The sequence below is a fragment of the Lactuca virosa genome, chromosome 4, assembly GCF_052849685.1.
Source record: "Lactuca virosa cultivar CGN04683 chromosome 4, Lactuca_virosa_CGN04683_v6, whole genome shotgun sequence".
NCBI classification, from domain to species: domain Eukaryota; kingdom Viridiplantae; phylum Streptophyta; class Magnoliopsida; order Asterales; family Asteraceae; genus Lactuca; species Lactuca virosa.
This window is the reverse complement of record NC_136429.1, coordinates 426,574,288-426,596,494: the sequence shown is the minus strand read 5'-3', so window position 1 is coordinate 426,596,494 and position 22,207 is coordinate 426,574,288. Positions and strand designations below refer to the sequence as shown.

At 38.0% G+C, this 22,207-nt stretch overlaps 1 protein-coding gene across 1 annotated transcript in view; it reads right to left on the bottom strand.

The window, feature by feature from the left end:
• LOC145169139 (protein DETOXIFICATION 12-like) overlaps positions 1–21,882 on the bottom strand; it is a 37,242-nt gene extending 15,360 nt beyond the window's left edge. Inside the window, exon 1 of the mRNA XM_079087707.1 lies at positions 21,527–21,882. Coding sequence (XP_078943833.1) covers positions 21,527–21,760 — 234 coding nt within the window. The 5' untranslated portion in view covers positions 21,761–21,882. The remainder of the gene's footprint in view (positions 1–21,526) is intronic.
• Positions 21,883–22,207: the final 325 nt, after the last annotated feature.

The following is a 22,207-nucleotide window of genomic DNA, read 5'->3' as shown; positions in this document are numbered from 1 at the left end:
ATGGGACGAGGCAAGGTGCAGAGTGAGACGATGCATATTGTACGTGTTCAGGAAAGAACGAGTCTATCCACAGCGAGTAGCCGTGGGCCAGGGATCTTATTGTGGTCAGGGACTCTTCGGGGTTACAATGGTTGAGTTCGGGGCAGGTGGTTCGTTGAGGTCCAGTTTCAATCGACGAGATTTGCCAGTTTGATGTATAAATTGTTATCTATACTTCGGAAGGAGCAGCAATTGATTTGTCAATTAGTTTCAAAGTCGGTATGAGTAGTTTCGTATAGGTTTTGATCAATAAGAGGATGGAGTTGCAGATGTTTGTTAGTGTGCTCTAAGTCATTGACGATTCCTCCGTGTTTTAATTTGTGAGTGGAGTATTTTGAGGGTACGAGTTGTGCGAGAGGAAGATCAATGGTTGTAGCAGGACATTGTGAGTTTCTGTGATGATGTATCGTTGTATCCAAGTATGATGCCATGAGTGGAAGATCAGTGGTTGAGGCAAGTGAGCGTGAGATTCTGTGATGGTGTATCGGGGTATCCGTGTATGATGCCCTAAGTTGTTGGATTATTTTGAGACTCGAGTTTATGAGATGGAAAGTGGAGTGCCGAGTAACTATTGTTCCAGTGGGAACCCATCAGCTAATTGTCATCGGACGGGGATTGTCCAAGTATGTAATTGTATTGAGAGAAAGTGCGTTGTTTCGATAATTGTCTTCAAGAGTAGTGATGCTCAGTCTAGGTAGGTGAGTTCACCTATCCATGACGGACCGCGGAGCATGAGCTTAGTGAACGCAATATGGTGATGGCTTAATGATGAGATAGTAGGGTGGTAAGAGAGTGGAAGGATCCAGGTGGGAGTAATCACTTTGTAATATCAGGGAAAACCATGGGGAGAGCCCATGGCGAGTGAGTGAGTGATGTAAGCCTACGGGGAGCCGTAGCATTCACGAGTGAGTGAGTAAGTGATGTAAGCCTGCGGGGAGCCGTAGCATTCATGATTCAGTGTGAGAGTGTCGTAAGACTACGGGAAGCCGTAGTACTCCCTTGTCAGAGCATGACGCAGAGGAGTTCCTTGGTTTGGGTAGCCCTAACAATTGAGTCTTTGGGAAACTGGTGGCCGGCCAGGGGCGAGACTGTGGTCTCCATGATGGTCGGGATCCGTTATATCTCGAATTGAATAGAGGTTGTGGCACATTGGAGGGAATTGGAGAAGTAATGTACGCGTAGATTCGTGAATCACGGGTTGTGAGTTGAGTATCAGATTGGATTTGAGTGGTTCCAATTCTGCTGTTGAATCGGACACTCGAGTTTGAGTTTGACCCTATCTGGGTCAAGGATAAATGAGTCAAGATTTCGGATTCCTGGAGGATTTCTTTTGGGTAGTTGAGGTTTCCATCTGATGTTTTAGACCTGAGAAAGTCGGTCCGTTTGGCTTGAGAAGGACTGCAACACGCATGAAGTTGGTGAGTGTTAGACGACAAAGGTCGGAGGTGATGTGTGACTGCGGATCGGTTGTAATATTGTTTGGAATAAAGCAAACTTAATGGTTGCATGTACATGTGGTTGATTGAGAAAGCTCTATTGGATTGAACGACTGGGGTTATGCTCGGGCTTGGGGCTATGTCGTTCAAGATGTCAGGCATGTAAGGGATGGTTAAGAAAGATTTTGAGGACGAAATCTAATTTAAGTGGGGGAGAGTTGTAACATCCCGCATATTAAATAATTAAATAGATAAGGGTTAATATGAATAATAATCCTAAAATAAATAATATTTAGCAGTGTGTTGGTATTAGGGAGCTAATTGATATAATTTTGGATTTTGGGGTTTAAATGTGTATGCTATGGATTTAATTTGAAAAGATTTGAAGGCTTAAGGGGCTGATTGGTAATTTCGGGACCTATGATGAAAGGATTTCTGAAGATAGGGGTTGTTAGGTAAGTTTTGGACTCAAATTGAAAGAACTTTGGAGTGATGGGGGCTATATGGTAAATTTCGGATGTTATTTGAAAAGAATAAAGGGATGAGGGATTAAAAGCGTCAGTATGGCAATCTTGTGAGAATGGGCGGTGGATCAAACCCGTAACCTTATTACTCCCCAAACCCTAACCCTATCTTCCAGCCGCCATACGTGAAGCTCAGCCGCCGCCTTCCCCCTTCGTCCACTGTTCCGATCAGGCAGAGCCACCTGCCGCCTCGACGTTGAGCACTGCCACAGCATGTGTTGCTGTCGGAAGCGTAGTGAGAAGCCAGAAGCTCGGAGCCAACCGCGTACACTGCCGTCACAGGTGACCACGAAGAATGGTGTGTTCGTGGTCGTTGCTGAATCTATTTCCGCCGGTAATGACTCCCTTCGCTTCTCTCGTCATTTCTCGAGGCCTGTCTTCGTCGTAGCTCCGAACGTTTCCCCTGTCGTTGAGCCTTTGGCTGCCATCAGCCATCGTAAGGTTTGTGGCAGTGTTTGTGTCACTGCGTGTATTTGGTATTTACTCAGCTTATAGTGGCGAAGGAATGCATCCAGTCGAGTGTGGGTGTGTATGAGCTGCCTGAAATCCCAAGCAACCACCATGGACTCTCGAGTTTGAGTTTGACCCTATCTGGGTAAAGGATAAATGAGTGAAGATTTTGGATTCTTGGAGGATTTCTTTTGGGTAGTTGAGGTTTCCATCTGATGTTTTAGACCTGAGAAAGTTGGTCCGTTTGGCTTGAGAAGGACCGCAACACACATGAAGTTGGTGAGTGTTAGACGACAAAGGTGGGAGGTGATGTGTGACTGGTAATCGGTTGTAATTTTGTTTGGAATAAAGCGAACTTAATGGTTGCATGTACATGTGGTTGGTTGAGAAAGCTTTGTTGGATTGAACGACTGGGGTTATGCTCGGGCTTGGGGCTATGTCGTTCAAGATGTCAGGCATGTAAGGGATGGTGAAGAAATATTTCGAGGACGAAATCTAATTTAAGTGGGGGAGAGTTGTAACATCCCGTATATTAAATAAATAAATAGATAAGGGTTAATATGAATAATAATCCTAAAGTAAATAATATTTAGCAGAGTGTTGGTATTAGGGAGCTAATTGATATAATTTTGGATCTTGGGGGTTAAATGTGTAAGCTATGGATTTAATTTGAAAAGAATTGAAGGCTTAAGGGGCTGATTGGTAATTTCAGGATCTATGATGAAAGGATTTCTGAAGATAGGGGCTGTTAGGTAATTTTTGGACTCAAATTGAAAGAACTTTGGAGTGATGGGGGCTATATGGTAAATTTCAGATGTTATTTGAAAAGAATAAAGGGAGGAGGGATTAAAAGCGTCAATATGTCAATCTTGTGAGAATGTGCGGTGGATCAAACCCGTAACCTTATTACTCCCCAAACCCTAACCATATCTTCCAGCCGCCATACGTGATGCTCAGCCGCCGCCTTCCCCCTTCGTCCACTGTTTCGATCAGGCAGAGCCACCTGCCGCCTTGACGTCGAGCACTGCCACAGCATGCATTATTGTCGGAAGCGTAGTGAGAAGCTGGAAGCTCGGAGCCAACCGCGTACACTGTCGTCGCAGGTGACCATGAAGATTGGTGTGTTCGTGGTCGTTGCTAAATCTATTTCCGCCGGTAATGACTCCCTTCGCTTCTCTCGTCATTTCTCGAGTCTTGTCGTCGTTGTAGCTTCGGACGTTTCCCCTGTCGTTGAGCCTTTGGCTGCCATCAGCCATCGTAAGGTTGGTGGCAGTGTGTGTGTCACTTTGTGTATTTGGTATTTACTCAGCTTATAGTGGCGAAGGAATGCATCCAGTCGAGGGTGGGTGTGTATGAGCTGCCTCAAATCGCAAGCAACCACCATGGCAGCCAACCATGGTGGCTGCCGCCCCCTGTCACCATCTTCTGCCGCCACCAGCCGCTGTGGAGGGTGGCTGTGTGTGTGCATTATGTGTAAAATGATATATGTGATTTTTGAGTCAAGATTTCAAGCCACCACCATTGGAAATGGTGGCCGCCGCTGTGAGCCGCCACTGACCACCACCACCTGAGGTGGTAGTGGGTGGTGCTTGGCATAGTGAACCCTAATCGGCCCAAAATTCTTGATTTGGGCTAGTTGGATGGTTATTGGGCTAAAACCCCTAATTAGGGCTTAGAAAACCCTAATTTTGGGGTTTATGGGTTTGGACCTATTGGGACCCGCGTTTGGACTGTGGACTGAAGTTGTGACTCATGCCTATTCCGTTGTATGATGGCTTAGTTAAATAATGGACTTAATGGGTTATGTCCTTAATGGGTTAAGTAAGAAACACTTAACCCTAATCGTCATTTTATGTGAAAACCCTATTTTTGTTGGGCCTTTCTATTGGGCCTTGGCGATTGGGCTATTGATGGGCCATCCAAGAGCAATCATGTGGGCTAGAATATTTAGATGGGCTTTAGGGTAATGCCCATATGAGGGTTTGGGCCCAATTTGGAAAATTGGGCCATAGTTGGGCCATTAGTGGACTTTTGTGGACCTATTTGGTATTAGGCCTTGGTGGGCCCAATGGGCTTGAGTTATTTATGGACCGGATTGGTGGACCATATTTAGACCTAATATGTGAAGGTTGGTCTTAAATCGTAATGGGATTAATTATGGGTTTGGCTCAGAGTTAGAGGCCGGAGTACAGCAGCAACATTATAGGATATGTTCGCCGTCCGAGGTGAGTCTTCTCACTATACTTACCTGTGTTGTAATTTGTGTGTGGCCGGAGGGTCTTATTCTTGTTGATGACCGGAGGGTCGTATTTACACTATTGACCGGAGGGTCTTAGTATATGATTGACCGGAGGGTCACTGTACATTGTAGACCGGAGGGTCTTAGTACATTATGGACCGGAGGGTCTTGTTTGTTTATAATGTGATATGTATTATCGTGCATATTGTCTTTGTGACTTATGCTGTTATAGTAATTTGTGTAAATATTGATCTTATGTGCATATGTTGTGTGTTGAGATATCCTGCTTATTGTTGTTGTGATATGTATACTGTGATTATTTGAGTTATCGAATTGAGGGACCGGAGGGTCCATCTGAGTTGTGGGACCAGAGGGTCCCACTGACACACATTGACCGGAGGGTCTTATTGTGAGTATAGCCATGAGGGGATAATGGGATGTGGGTGGTATTTTGGGGAACTCACTAAGCTCCGTGCTTACCGTGTTATGTGTTATGTGTTTCAGGTATTTCTCAAGGATCACGGGAAGGCGCCGGCTTGATTGTACACATGAAATGAAGAATTATGTTTTGGAGGATCGTGGATTACTAATCAAACAATTATGGAATTGTGTTTTGTAATTTGATACTTGGGGGTTTTTGTGAAATGTATTATGAGAATTTTTTGATTTAAAAATGAAAAACTTATATGAAAATTTACGGCGTTACACATTTAAAAAAAAAAATTGTATTGTTATATTGAGATCTAGATTGTCAGTGTTGTGTGCAACGATCTGATGCGAGCCTCGATGTTTATTCAAGCCAATATATGTTATAGTATATTTGTGGCTTCCCTGTCCTACTAAAATCGACAGACAAAAACACGACATTGCCCAGTTTAAGGGATGGAAAAGTTTTGGATTTGGGAAAACCTAGACCTAATATAAAGCTTACTAGTGACTGTTTTATCTCCTGGGTCCTTTATGTCAAAATAAAGTGAGTCAATTTATCAAGTTTATCTGTTTACTTTTCTATAATGTTGAGTCTAGTTATTATATAAATAAAGTAACTGTTCAGGAGTGGAGCCAATATGTGACCTTTGGAACTTGGCCAGTATTCCCCACGGGATTTTTTTGTATATATGTCTACCTGCAGTACATTAACGCGGATCGGAAGAGAAAGAATGTCGCGACACAGGTTTCATCGAAAGTCACGGGCTCCATTAGTGACTTAAGGGATTCTGAGTACTCCAATGAATCTTTAGTCATGAACTATTGTATTAGTAAAAGTTGCAACTAAGTTTAAGTTTAAGTTATTTGTTTGCTTATATGTTATTATGGGAAGTTGAAATATTGAGAAAAAAAATAAAAAAAATAGAAAAATGAAAAAAAAAGTGAAAAAAGAGAAAAAGTTCCAAAAGGAAAATGTTGCAACAAATAAAAGTGTAGTTATATTTTTAGGATAATTATATCATATATTATTTTTCATTTTTGTTGAGTCGCTTGGCATTTGACAATAACTTTTGAGATGAAAGGGGGTAAATAAAAGGGCATATGTGGTAAGAATGCCAAAGATGAACGTTGTTCAACTTGGCTGGGAAGTGTTTATGAGGATCGTTAGTACTTAGGATTGGGGAAGTTCTTAGAAAATTTAGACACAAATATATGCATTAGGGTCTTAATCTAATGGATGGGCTCAAAATGGATTGTTCTGTGCGATATTGGTCACTAGGATTTTGATGTCATAATATAATAAAATTAGTTTTGCTTGAGGGCAAGCAAAGACTTGTGTGGGGTAATTTGATAATGTTTATTTAATGCATATATTCATGACGTTTTCATATTATTTTATACTATGTTTTTATGCTATTTAGAACTAAAAGGTACTTATAATGCTTAAATTTATATTTTACAGGTATAATTGTTGCTAGAGCAGAAACGAAGCGAAAAAAGACTAGAATTGGAGTTGAATTGAAAAAAGCAATGAAGTGGTTGAAGAGGCCCATTATGCCCAACGTAATGGGGGAACGCCCAACATTCACGGCTGGGACGCAAAGTCAGAAAACACGATGATTTACAACATACGCCCAGCGTAGTTCATGAATGCCCAACGTTAGAAGTCGGTTCCAAAACCTATATATTGTGATCTAGGGTGGACCAGGATGGAAATTACGAATTTTATACTTCCTTGGTCGATAAGAAACACATCTTCAACCATTTTGAGGGTCTAGAAGGCGTCCGGGAGGCCGTTAAGCTGACAGGAGTGAAGACATGAAGGATTAGGAAGCAGATCCATGTCAGGAATCATGCGGTTTGTTGTTCTGACCATGATTAGCATTGCACTGTGATTCCATTATGTGTTTACTTTTTGATTTAGGTGTTAAAACCTTTTACTTTGTGCTTATGATTTGATGAATCTTTGAGTTTATGGTTTAATTGCTATTTGGATTGTTTATTCTTATTTAATTTATTTTGTCAAGTTTGATTGCAAGATCCATATGTGTTAAGATTGTTAATTTGTTCCCTATTGTTAAATTAAAATAGTCTAGATGACCATTATGATTGTGTTAATTTGAATCCTAGTTGTCCATGACTATTGGTAATCATGACTAGTGTTGGACAAAACCCAGGGTTAGGAAATAAAGTGATGAACTTTAATGTTTGTGCATGAGTAGACGACCATTATGTGCATGATTTCACTTCTTTGACCATTAGGATTAATAAAGATCAAATCTTGCTTAATACGAATTAAATACTGATTTGCATGATTGTTTGTTCACTTGATAATTGAATTAATAGTTGCATTAAAATCAAAGGATTAGTAGTTAGCCATTATTTTGGGATGTAATTTGTCTAAACCAAAGTACCTAACGAGATTTGTCTTCCTAACAGTTTATCGATATTTTATGTTAAGTTGTTATTTTGAGTTTTGATTTAATAAAACCCCTTTTTACTGTTTTTGTGTATTTTTTGTAACCTATAATCAAGAATTCCAAATTAATTCACCACCGTTCCCCTTGTGTTCGACATCCTTGTTTATTAAAACTATATTATTCTCGATTAGGTTCACTGCCTATACGGTGTGGTTAGATGTGATAGACTAGGATTTATAAGTAAAAAACTAGTGCATTAAAATATACACATCACCTACTTTCATAAATTCATGATAAGATTACGACATCCCTCTTCTTAGTTATGAATTGTTATTTTGGATCCTAGAATTAAATATTAATTATAGGTTAAAAAATTAAGGATTATTGTCATCTAACTAAAAGTACTTCCTTTTCTATATAGATGTCTACTTCTGGTGATGCTTTTGTTCCTCAAAACTCTTCCCACAACTTTCCGCTTCTCTCGATTATGTCCAAGGTGACATTGGATGGCACCAACTACAATGATTGGAGGTGGAACATCAAGATGGCTCTTCGGTACGAGGGCAAAGAGTATGTCCTTGAGAAACAACTCGTTGAGATCGATGATGCCACTGCTACTCCTGAAGAAATAGTCTCCTACAAGAAACATTATGATGACGCAACTAAGGTTTCTTGCATCATGGTTCCCACCATGATTCCTAAGTTGCGAAAGTTCTATGAGGACTATTGGCCATACGAGACGAAACTGGATTTTGTGGAAAAGTTTCATAAGAGAAATCATCAAGAAACATATGAGGTCATCAAATCATTAATGGCTTGCAAATTGAAGGAGGGAGAGTCTGTCCGGAACCACGTGCAAAGAATGTGAAGATACGTAGAGTGCCTTGAAAGGCTAAATGTGAATTTCGATGAGGATTTGGCCATAGACATGGTACTTAACTTTTTGCCACCTTTTTATGATCAGTTCATTTTGGCTTATCGTTTGAACAACACAGAAACCACATTGGCTCAACTCCACAACTTATTGTGAACAATTGAGTAAGGAATGACGAAGAATTAAACTCCTACTTATACAAATTTTTATGTCCTTTCCATAGGGGAAAACAAAGGAAAGAAAGGAAAGGTGCTTCAAGTAGAACTGGAAGGGCAAGGACCATGTTGGGACATCTAGCAATGGCCCAAAAGCAAAGCCCAATTATGATATTCCTTCTGTTAGTGATCCCTAAGAGGTCATTTGCTTCTATTGTAATGATAAGGGCCATTGGAAAAGAAACTGCCCCAAGTACTTGCAGGACATCATGGATGGCAAAGTAAAGCCATCGTTGGCAAGTATTTACACTATTCAAACTAATAATTCGCAACCTACTCATTATTGGGTCCTGGATACAGGATGTGGTTCTCACATTTGTTCTGATTTACAGGGACTAAGAGAAAGTGAAGAGGTGGAGCATGGAAGGATGAATCTGATCATGGCTAATAGGCGATCTTCTCCTATTACCAAGATTGGAAATTATAGTCTTATGTTTAGTAATGATGTTAGATTTGATTTAGTTAATTGTTGCTATTCGTTAGAAATGACGTGAAACGTTATTTCCTTTCCTGCACTTTTTAGACAAGGTTTTTGATATCCATTTAATGATATGAATGGATCGATTTTGGTTTATAAGAATGGCATTTTTATGTTTGAAGCTTTACCTTGCGATGATGTGTAGGAAACTGTGATTTTTGTTGATAGCTTAGGTAATAGTGTATTTCATATTAATTCATCTAATGGTTTAGACAAGGCATGCTTGTGGCATTGTCATCTTGGGCACATTAACAAGAAACGCATTGCCCAAATCCAAAAGGATGGAGTGTTGGAATCATTTGACGTAAGGCCAGATGATGAATGTGAATCTTGCCTTTTGGGGAAGATAACAAAATCGCCTTTCACTGGATCTTGTGAAATAGGTGACGATTTGTTGGATCTCATACACACAGATGTGTGTGGACCCTTCAGATCCACCACAAGGGATGCTAATCGATTTTATGTGACATTTACAGATGACTATAGTAAATATGGTTATATCTACTTAATCAAGCATAAAAATCAGAAACCTTTGAAAATTTCGAAGAGTTCAAACATGGAGTCGAGAATCAATTAGGGAGGAAGATAAAGATGCTCCGATCTGACATGGGCAGAGAGTATCTTAGTATCGAGTTCCACGACTATCTCAAGGAATGTGAAATATTTTCACAATTGACTCCTTCTAGAGCACCACAGCTTAATGGTGTGGATGAGAGGTGTAATCGGACCTTGTTATATATGGTTCGTCCGATGATGAGTTGAGCTTATCTTCCTATTTCTTTCTAGGGTTTAGCACATATCAAGGTCTGGGGTGGTGAAGCTTTTGTTAGACAAGAGATTCATGACAAACTATAACCTACAAGTGAGAGATGTATTTTCATTGGTTACCCATAAAAGTCTTTTGGATATTTGTTCTACACACCTAGTGAGAACTTGGTTATTGTAGCACGAAGAGGAGTCTTTCGCGAGAGAGTGCTAATATGAAAATAGAATAGTGGGAGTACAATTGACCTTGAAGGGATTCAAGATCCAATCAATGAAGGAACCTTAGAAGATACTAGTACTCAACCAGAGGATGAGACTCCTGTTGAACCTGACAAATCATTACTTCTTCGCCGATCTAGTAGAGTTAGCATGCCACATGAGTTCTATGGTTTCCATATAACTATAGATGGTGACACGTTTTCTAGTGATCGTACACTGGCAAATTTGCATGAGCCAGTTAACTACAAGGAAGCAATTGCAGACCCTGAAGCTGCCAATTGGAAAGAAGCAATAGACAGTGAGATCAAGTCCATGTATGATAACCATGTTTGGAATTTGATTGATCAAGAACCTGGTCGAAATAAATTTGGTTGCAAATGGATCTTCAAGAAGAAGACTGACATTGATGGAAAGGTACACACTTTCAAGGCACGACTGGTTTGCGAAGGGCTTTACTCAAACCCTAGAGATTGACTATGATGAGACTTTCACACCAGTGGCCAAGATAAAGTCTATTAGGATAATCCTCACCATAGCTGGCTTTCATGATTATGAAATATGGCAGATGCATGTCAAAAACGCTTTCCTTAATGGGAAGTTGGTTGAAGATGTTTACATGGGTCAACTAGAGGGTTTTGTAGATGCAAAGGTTCCTAATAGAGTGTGTAAGCTTCAGAAATCCATTTATGGATTAAAATAAGTGTCTCGTAGGTGTAATGTTTGCTTTCATGATAATGTCAAATAATTTTGGTTTCTCTAGGAGTGAATATAAGTCATATATGTACGTCAAGGCTAGTGGGAGTATAGTAACCTTTCTAGTATTGTATGTTGATGACATACTCCTTATAGGAAACAACATTCCAACTTTGCAAGTAAATTCTTGGCTTGGAAAGTGTTTTGCTATGAAGGATCTAGGAGAGGAAGCCTATATTCTGGGGATAAGAATCTTAAGGGATAGAAAGAAAAGACTAATTGGTCTTAGTCAAAGTACATACTTGGATAAGGTATTATAACGTTTTAGTATAGAAAATTCCAAGAAAGGAGAGTTACCTATTCAGAGTAATGCCAAGTTGAGTAAGATTCAAAGCCCTAGTACAAATCAAGAGATAGTAGAAATGAGTCAAGTCCCATATGTTTTGGTTGTAGGATCGATCATGTACGTCATGACATGTACTTGCCCTAATGTATCATTTGCTTTAAGAATTGTCAGTTGCTTTCAGGGAAATCGTGGTAGAGCTTATTGGACACCAGTGAAGAATATTCTCAAGTATCTTCAAATGACAAAGGATCTGATTATAGTCTTTGGTGGTAGTGATACATTGAGAGTAAGTGGGTATAGTGACACCAACTTTCAAACAGATAAAGACAATCTTCGTTCTCAATCTGGCTGGGTGTTTCTATTAAATGGAGGATCAGTCACTTGGAATAGTTCCAAGCAGGACATGGTGGCTAATTCTACTTGTGAATCAGAGTATATATCAGTGCGTGAAGCATCAAAAGAAGCGGCTTGGCTAAAGAACTTTATCGGTGATCTTAGAGTAGTTCCGAACATTTAGGAACCAATTAAAATTTTATGCGATAATGAAGGATCAGTTGCTTTGACCAAAGAACCGAGAGATCATGGTAAATCAAGATATATCGAAAGAAAGTACCATTATATCAAACATAGAGTTGAAGAAGGTCATCTCATATTAAAGAGAGTGTGTTCAGAAGACAATCCTGCAGATCCTCTCACAAAGGCTCTGAGTAGGGTTAAACATAGTCAACATGGTATGAGTATTGGTTTAAGATATGATATTAGTTTTAGTATTTAGATGATTAGTTTGAAATTTGTAATATAATAAAGGTTATTGATTTTGGTGATTGAATAATAGAGATTATTTATGATTTTGTTTATTGCCTTTGTCAATTATTCTCTTGTGTTTCGTTTTGCATGTTTTACTTCCTGAATAATTTCATTATTCGAAGCTCCACAGTCGCCCATACTTTACGAAGTAAGTAGTGACGGAAGACTGTCATGAATTTGATTGTATATTGTCTAAGGAGTTTAGACATAGCAATTGTGTTGCTACAACGTTCATGAGTACTTAGAAAATGGAGATTTGGGTATTTGATAAACCCACGCTCAGAGAATTACTTCATGGATTCTATCACGAGTAATTTTGAGACGATAATATCTTATATTGTTAAATGGAGATATATGAATTGTAATTTACAAATCGGTTGTACATTGTTATTGCGAAAACGCATCAATAACTTGGTGTTATAAAACGTAGTGTCATGTATGATTTTGTGAGTAAAGGATACGAGCATATGAGTCAAAGTTTATTCGTTCCTTTTGCCCTAACAGGAAAAGCGACATCTTTGGGCCCCTCGGTGATTTGGTGTTGACTTATAGTGTTGGGCCTAGCCAGGACTAAATTGGTGTGTTTAATTAGAAGTCTTATGAGGTTATTACAAATCAGGGAATCGGGAAACAAAATTTTAGACAATAAGATTGATTCTAATCCATGTCTCGTGTCCATATGATATCTTGTAGAACGAAGAAATATTTGATCACTTATCTTAGGACTAATGACTAATCAGATCAGAGGTCGGGGTTGCTTTTGGAAACACCATTTTCTAATAATTTAGAAGTTATACTGGCAATTGTAGTTATAGACTTATCCAAGTCGGAGGCTGTTGGATTAGGTGTCTAAGCCAATAACTAAATTGGTATATAATTGAATTATTAACAAATTCCTTTTAGGTTGCCCTCAAACCTGGTAATTGAATAAGATAATTTTTAGACATAGAGATAATAATTTATTGATTTAGTAAATGATTAAGAAATAGAAATAAATGAATTTATTAATATGTTATGAGAATAATATATTAATTACAAATAGTATTATCTAATTAAGAATTAATCAGAAACTAATTGGAATTAATTTTGGGATTAATTGGATTAATTAAAAGTGCAAGGACCTAAGATGTAATTATTCAATAGTTAGACAAGAGAGGGATTCTTGAATAGTCCTAAAATGGCCAAAAATTAGAGGCTTCCTTAGGGTTCTAGAATATCTCTTGGAAATAATTAGGAAACTAGATAATTACCTGATTTAAGATATTATTATTTTAATCAAGTAAGGGTTATCTAGGGTTTTCCTATCAGCTATAAATAGGAACCATTAGCCTCTAAATTCCGGCCATCAATCCTATTGCTAAGAGCCAGCCGAAATTTCCCCTATCCTCTTCTCTCTTCAAGTTTTCTAGTTGCTAGCGTTTGGGTGTGAACCATCAGAGGCACGAGATTTTTGGTGCTAACTTCCAAGAGTTTTTCAAGAAGGATTGTTTGGTTGTTTACTACAACAATCAAAAAGGTATGTAATCCATAACTTGTTTATGAATTTCAAAACTAGTTAGGGTTGTAGGGTTTGTGTTGTTCAATAGAATGTTACTTCAATAGTTTTATGACTAGATCTAATCAGCTGCATGTACCCTAAAGTGTATAATGATTTATCCATGTTATTGCATGTAAAACCCATCACTTTTCTGCCCTAAGTTTGCTGCTACGGAGCAGGCCCAGATGACTCGGTACTTGAGCATGCTCAAGACGGATATTCGGCAGTTTGTGTCTACCCAGCGATACGGTACCCTCGATGAGCTTCAGGATGTTGCGAAAAGACGGGAGATTGAGATAGAGACCCAGACAATGGAGTAGCATCTCTAGATGTGTTTCTGAAGGAATTGCTCGGTGTGCCTCCTAAGAGGCAGGTGGAGTTCAGGATCGATTTGGTCCCCGAGGCAGCCCCGATTTCTAAGGCAGCGTACCGATTAGCACCACCAGATATGCATGAGTTTTCCTCTTAGCTTCATGAGCTTATGGGCAAGCAGTTTATCAGACCGAGCACTTCGCCATGGGGAGCATCGATTTTGTTTGTGACGGAGAAGGATGGGACTCACCGCATGTGTATTGACTATTGGGGGTTGAACAAGTTGACGGTGAAGAACCGTTACCCGCTTCCATGAATTGATGATCTCTTCGATCAGTTGAACGGTGCATCTTGGTTCTCCAAGATCGATTTGAGGTCAGGGTATCACCAGATGAGGGTCAGCGAGGAGGAAGTGGAGAAGACAATGTTTCAGACTCGTTATGGTCATTACGAGTTCGTGTTGATCCCATTTGGGATCACCAATGCGCCTACGACATTTATGAATTTGATGAATCGACTGTGCAGGTCGATGCTCGATCGATCAGTTATTGTTTTCATCGATGATATCTTGGTTTATTCCAAGACTAAGGAGCAGCATGAGGAGCACCTTCGAGAGTTGTTGGGAGTTTTGACGCGGGAACGGATGTATGCCAAGTTCTCGAAGTGTGAATTTTGGTTATGGGAGGTCCAGTTCTTACTTCACCTCGTTAACCAGAACCAGATTTTGGTTGAGCCAACCAGGATTAAGGTTGTTATGCAATGGGAGGTTCCGAAGCCTCTGTCGGAGATCAAGAGTTTTTTGGGATTAGTAGGGTATTATCGAAGATTCATTAAGGATTTCTCCAAGGTCGTTGTATCCCTCACTCGTATGATGAGGAAGGGCATGGATTTTCGCTAGGAGCCTGAGTAGTAGGGTACATTCGAGACACTAAGACAGAAGTTATGTGACGCCCCAATATTGACTCTCCTTAAGGGTGTTGAGGATTTTTTTCGTGTATTGTGATGTTTCCATCACTGGTCTGGGGGCAGTTCTTATGCAGTGAGGGAGGGTTATTACTTATGCTTCTAGTCAGCTGAAGTTGCATGAGGTTTGGTATCTGACGAATGATTTAGAGTTTGGAGTAGTGGTGTTTGCTCTTAAGATTTGGCGGCATTATCTGTATGGGATCTGATATGCCATCTACACGGATCACAAGCGTTTGAGATAGATCATGGATCAGCCGAATCTGAATATGAGACATCGTAGGTGGCTTGACGTGGTCAAGGATTATCACTGTGAGATTTTGTACCACCCGGGGAAAGCGAATGTGGTTGCGGATGCTTTGAGCCGCAAGTCGGTTAGTTTTTCTCTTGAGAGCTCACGTATGAGGATTTTGATTGATTCTCCACTTCTGGATTTGATTGGAGAGGCTCAGGCCGAGGGAGTCAAGAAGAAAATTAGAAACAGAAGAGAATCAGGGGTGAGATTGACATGTTTTCTACTGATAGTCGTGGATTGTTGACCCCTTGCGGACATGTTTGGGTGCTAGATTTCAGTGGGATTTAGCAGACTGTGTTGGAGGAGGCACATAAGTCCAGATTTTCGATACACCCTGGAGCCACCAAGATGTATCGGGATTTGAGACTTAGTTACTGTTGGCCATGTATGAAGAGAGAGATAGCCTGGTATGTTGAGAGGTGCTTGACATGTTGGATGCTAAAGGACGAGCACCAGAGGCCGCATGACAAGCTTTAGCCTTTGTAGGTTCCCATGTGGAAATAGGAACAGATCACCATGGATTTCATCACCATGTTACCTCCAACGGCAAAGGTGTTTGATGCGATTTGGGTGATAGTGGACTTTCTGACCAAGAGTGCTCACTTCTTAGCTATTCGGGAGAGCTCCTCGGCAGAGATTGGCCGATGTGTATGTACACGAGATCAACGCTCGGCATGGTGTTCTAGTTTCTATTGTATCAATTTGGGATGTTTGATTCACTTCACGATTTTGGCAGAGGTTCCACGAGGAACTAGGCACGAGGTTACATTTTAGCATTGCTTATCATCCGCAGACTGACGGCCAAATTGAGAGGACCATTCAAAAACTTAAGCATATGTTTAGAGCTTGTTTCATAGATTTTGGTGGGAGTTGGGACTTCTACCTTCCCCTAGCTGAGTTTTCTTACAACAACAGCTATCACTCCAGTATTGGTGCACCGCCGTTTGAGCTTCTCCATGGAAGGAAATGTCGTACCCTAGTATGTTGGGGAGAGGTCGGTCACAGGGTCATGAGGAAGACTGAGGTAGTTCTTCAGATGACAGAGCTGATTCAGCAGATCAAGCAGAGACTACAGACAACCGAAAGTCGGTAGAAGAGTTATGCCGACAGGCGTCGATCCGAGTTGGGATTTCAGGTTGGCGACATGGTTTTACCGAAGATGTCACCCTGGAAGTGTGTAATACGCTTCAGGAAGAGGGAAAGTTAGGTCCCCAATATATTGGGCCATTTCGAGTGATTCACAGGGTTGGCAGGGTAACATATCGATTGGATCGGCCTGAGGAGCTCAGAAAAATTCGCAACATCTTCCATTTTTCTTAGCTTCAGAAGTGTGTGGTTGATGATTCAACAGTTGTTCCTTTGGATGATATTCAGGTTCATGATAGCCTAAATTATGTTGAGAGACTAATGGTGATTCGGGATAGGAAGACGAAGGCCTTGCGTAACAAGGAGGTATCATTGGTCAAGGTTCCAGTGTTAGCATCGAAAGGGTTCCGAATGGACTTGGGAACCAGAGGCGAAGATGCGAGAGCACTACCCTGAGTTGTTCACAGCACCAGACTTCGAGGACGAAGCCTGATTCAAGTGGGGGAGAATTGTAACATCCATTATGCAGGTAACTTTCCATTTATGCCCTTATTATGAAAATGGTTTGCAAAAGTAGTCCCTTGTTCCTTAAAGAGAAAACGCATTAGGCAGCCTAGTACGCTAGACATACTCAATATATGTTGGGTGTATGTGGCTGATGCCTAAACCCTAATATATAGAGTTTGGATCTTATATAAGCATCATTAACTCCCCAAGACTCTTTCCCTAATCAGCCTCCAGCCCCATTTTCATACCTTGCAGACCCTAATCCACCTTTGTGAGCATTTTGAGCCTTAGAGTGTGTCGTTGGTGTTCTTGAAGCAGGAAGAAGGAAGTGGATTCACCTTAGATATTCAGCCTTTGGAGGTATAAAGTTCAGACCTTTATGTTTATTTCCTTTGGATCTTGTTAGCTCTTAAGCTTTATGCTTTTTGGTCCCTTTTGCTTGGTGTTCATGAGTATGGATTACTCTAACCCATAAGGGGTGTCCTTCCTTTCGTTTTAGGTGCTTAGAACCATAAAAATATGATATTGGTTCCTTTCCTTTCTCCATGCTTGAGATATGAGGTGATGGTGTTTGAAATAAGTTAGGGTTTAGTTATTGTACCCTTTCTAGCCTTGGAAAGTCATAAAGTTGGAAACTTTATGACTTAGGACATTATTTGGAACTAGATATGGGTTTTGGATGAAGTATCTTAATGGATTAAGCACTTATTAGAAAGGAAAGTTGGCAGACGCGTACGTTAAGCGTACCTGATGGTACGCTGCGCCTACATGGTCAAAACCCCACAATCTAGTCAAGAACAGTACTATCTTGGGCCTAGTAGCTGAGTACATTGAGCGTACTCAGCGTGAGTTGACTCGGTTGACTTTTTGACCTTTGAATTTGACTAAATTGACCTAGGGTATTTTGGGTATTTTGAGTTGTGAATTGAGTCTAGGTCATTATTTTCTATATAGGTGACCAGTAGAGTTGACAATTAGAGCAGTGTTCTTTTCTACTATCTTTTTAGACTGTGAGGTGAGTTTTCCTCACTATACTTGTGGGTCGAAGGAACCAATGTCGGCCAGTAGATTGTGTATTTCGGTTTGGAATGTTGCTATACTATAGTGATCTGTTAAGATCTACATGATTATATGGTTGTTGTTATGTGTATTATCTGTTATATATGCCGATATAGTGTGGTGGAGTTGAGATTGTACTGCTTTGTGTTGTCAATCAACAACCCAGACAATCCATTCGAGAGGTTGTGGGCTACGGGTAATCTAACCAGGAGGTTGTGGACCCAGTATATATTAGGCAATCCAACCAAAATGTTTTGGGCCAGGGCAATCCAACCGGAAAGTTATGGGCCAGGGGTAATCCAACCAAGAGTTTGTGGACCCAATATGTCATTTGTATATGTTCTGATGTGTGGTATTTGGGGGAAACTCACTATGCTTTGGCTTACGATTTATGTTTCAAGTACATCAGATGATCGGGAAAAAGCAAAGGCGTGATCATGCACGTCCTTCTGATTTTATGACATTTGATTTTGGGACACTCTGATATGTGATTATTATTTGGAAACAATGTTTTGTAAACAATTATGGTTGTGTTTGGATTTTTAAATGAAAATTTTTCCTTGATTTTTGAGATGTTACATGTGTTTTCTATTGAACCCTCCTGTATGTATTGGTTTTAGCCCCAACTTTTGTCTTATTCCTTATATGTCATTGCATTTTGGAAAATTGTTTATGTTTGATCCCTTGGTCGGTCACCAATAGGTCATAATGACGTATTCGTTTGGCTGACATGAAATATCTTCGCATCATTTACCCAAACATTTATGTATAAGTTTATGTTTAGCCCCAACAATTTTTTCCCATTTTCTATTATTTTTAGAAAAAATTTCATTTTATCCATTAACCAATCATGAATTGGTATTTTAAAATGTAATAACTTAAAATGAAAAAGCAAAAGAAGTTGAAGACAAGAATGAAAATTGTCGCTTCTCGTACAAGGGCATGACATGTTAGCTGATAAGTCAATGACTCTCTAATTTGTATTACATGTGTTTGATGTATTTAATGTATACATGTATTTTAAAATGAAGGGGGAAAAAGACTTAGTGTAAGTCTCGAATCTGATACATCTAATAAACAATGTGACATGCTACTCTTTGAGTCAATCAAAATTGTTAATAATTTTTAACTCATCTAAGAAACAATTGGCTATCTCTAATATCTCTAATGATATATTTGTTGAGAAACCAAATAAATGAGATGGCAGTAGAGTTTTAAGGGATAGATGCAAGAAATAACATTGAATGTTCTTTTTTCGTTATTATATCTTTGTATTTTCATTGTTTCTTATTAAAACACATACCTTCAAATTAATTTATATTAGGACATTATACTTTTATAAAATATACTTATTATAGTAATAAGTAACTTGTTGATTCGAATTACGATGGTTTGATACAATTTAATAGGTTTTTATGCGATAACAAAAAGATCATTTTGCTTACTGGCTAACACGTCCCACCCCTTAAAAGAAAAATCAAGAGTTCGACTCTTGCCTTTAACGTCTTTTCCATTTTAAGTTATTACATTTCAAGGTTATTGGTGACCAAGGGATAAAATTAAAAAAAGAGAAAAACAGTCTAGAAGTAATAACAAATGTATAATATAGATTGGAAATGGAGGTGGGGAGTGATGTGATTCTAAAGCAGTGGAATATGAATTACGGAGTACAGGGGGATTCTATCGCACACCTATGCTTCAAATTATAGTCTATTCCGTCGGTTACAATTTCATCATAACTACAAAATATCACATCCACTTTACACTTATAATCCTTTTAATTTACAAAAATTACAAAATTAATTATTTATATTTGATTTTTGTATTTTTTTTTGTTTTGTTTTGTTATTCAAACGGTTACAATATAAATATGCTATAAAACATATAGAAAAAACTAATTAAAACTAACAAAAATAATATAATTAAAAATTTTAGAAAAATATGATAAAAAATCAGTGTAAATAAAAGAAATATAAATATATACAATCGACACCTAATTCAACGAAATATTATTATTTTTATCCAACACACAATTCATCGACTTATAATTTGATCTCCTTAACCTGAATCATACCATAGGTATTGTTTTTCGTATAAATAGACTCCTCCAAATTTTATTTTGAACATACCCAATTTTAAAAAACGATATACTTTAAGTAATGAAATTAGTTAGCCCGAGTATTTGTCATCGTTTAATGAAATAAATTATGAGTTATGTTCATTTATTATTATTAAGATATTTATGTTTATGTAAATCATATATATGCATATTTATTATTAATTAGGCTAACGATACTCATACAAGTAATGCACCTCAAGACGGCGATAATAAAATAAATTACTTCATTAGTGACACATAAAATTTTGAAAATGACATGATAAAAGTTTTAGATTTATTAGTACAGTTATTAATCGGTAGAAGTAGTAGTTTCTAATAAAATATTATTTCCAGGTATTTAGTCCTTATGAACAACTAATAAACCGAGTTAAAAAGATGGAGCACCGACTTAGTTATGTTATTATAATAAAAAAATCAACTACTAACATAAATATTTATTTTTACTATGATCGTAGAGTTGTTTACAAAATTAAAATAATATCCATAAAAAATATTGATAGCAAGACAATAAAATAATAAAAATATATTTCATTCTAAAAGGTGAAAAATGTAGAATATATATTTTTATTAAATGTAATTATATTTTCATTAATAATAAAATAATTCAGTTATATCATGTTTCCAAAAGAATAATTACAAAAAGAAGGTTAAATAAACTTACGAACACACATATAAATCAGTTAAAAAGCTGAAATGAGTAGACTAGATAAATTATGTTAGTCACATTCAAGTTAAGAAATAAGATTAGTAATTCTAAAGAACAGAAAATAAAGGGTTATAAGTAAAATAATTCAAAATTAAAAGGGATTGAAATAGAAAACAAAATATAAAGTAAAGGACTAAAGATGTAATTTTATTCATCATGGGCTCGGTCATGTCATAATTTTTATTGCTACATTTCAATGATTTTGACACTATTAACAGTGGTTTATAAGAGTGGTTTTGACGTTTGCATGGTTATAGATCAACAAACATACCAACAAATGTATCAAGTATGGCTTATTGCTATAACCAAACCCGTTTTGGACTGATCAAAACTATTTCAGTGTGATTCTTTTTTCTACAATTTTCCAACACTTATTTAGTTGTTCGGTGAAAACGAACTAAAGTTTTACGTTCTTAAAAAAAATAGTTTTCGTTTTATGATTCAACACCATTAGTAGTTGAGAATTTGAGATATAACATTTTATATGGAATGAATATGATTCAAAATCTTACATGTTTAATATATTGTTAGTTCAAGATTTATTATCCAAGAGACGATCCTAAGCAAGGTCAAAACATTTATAGTATGTCGTCGATAATATACATGTTAATATTGTTTTTTTTCTAATTTTTTCTTTTATATATTTTGGTATAGTGAAGTCAAGTCTAATAAATGTTAGTAATAATTAATTAGTGATTAAATATCAATACCATCAATTATTTGTAGGATATTTATTAGTTTTCCTCATCTATTAAATGCAATTGGACCTCGAAAGATTCAACTTATCTTTTTTTAGTTTCCTTACTTTATTTTAACATTAAACTGAAGAGTTGTGTAAATTGCTGAAACTTAATCTTAATTCTTAGCAACTTAAATCTTATAAATTAAGATCGCATTTCATATATTTATCAAACGCGCCAACGAACAAGAGTGGGAAAGAAAAAAAAAATCATCGTTTTTAGTATAGTTTTTTAGATTCTTTTAAGGAAGTGAGACATTAGGACTTACAAGGAGGCTGAAGCCAGTGACGTTTGTGAGTGAAGTAGCAACGGCGGTGCCGGCGAGTTCAAGTTCACCAAGATGACCAACCATTGACATGGAGGCCACCCGCAGAAGGTTTTGCGACACCGTCACCACCACCATTGGCAAGGCGATGTAAGACGTTTTCTTCACCTCCTCGGCCAATATAACCTTCCATCTCCGACGCGGTTGCTTTGCAGTCGGCAACAGCCCTTCCTCCATGATCACTCTCTTTCCTTTTTGTGTCAGAAAGATATGAAGGGTCGAGATTTATGCTGTTTATATTTGTAATTAAGTCAACTGAGTTCAAGCCCAAATCACACGTAGTCAGACTAAGTAGAGTTCGAGGCCAGGTCAAATGGATTCTGGATTCATGCCAAATAAAATGCTTATAAATATTTGAGTAAATTAGAAGCGATGATTTTAGTCTATAATTTTTTTTTTATTAATTCCGGACAATTTTAATAGTATATTTTTTACGTCAATCCTTACCAAATATAAAAAGATTATTTTGTCCCTAGTAATTTTTTTATGTTATTTATTTATTATTTTTAATGTAATTAGAAAATAAAATAATAAACTCATCGGCCCACCCTCCCACCCTTTTACCCTCTAAAGAGATTTTCAATCATCTTCTCCCTTTTACCCTAAACAAACGAACCATCAAAC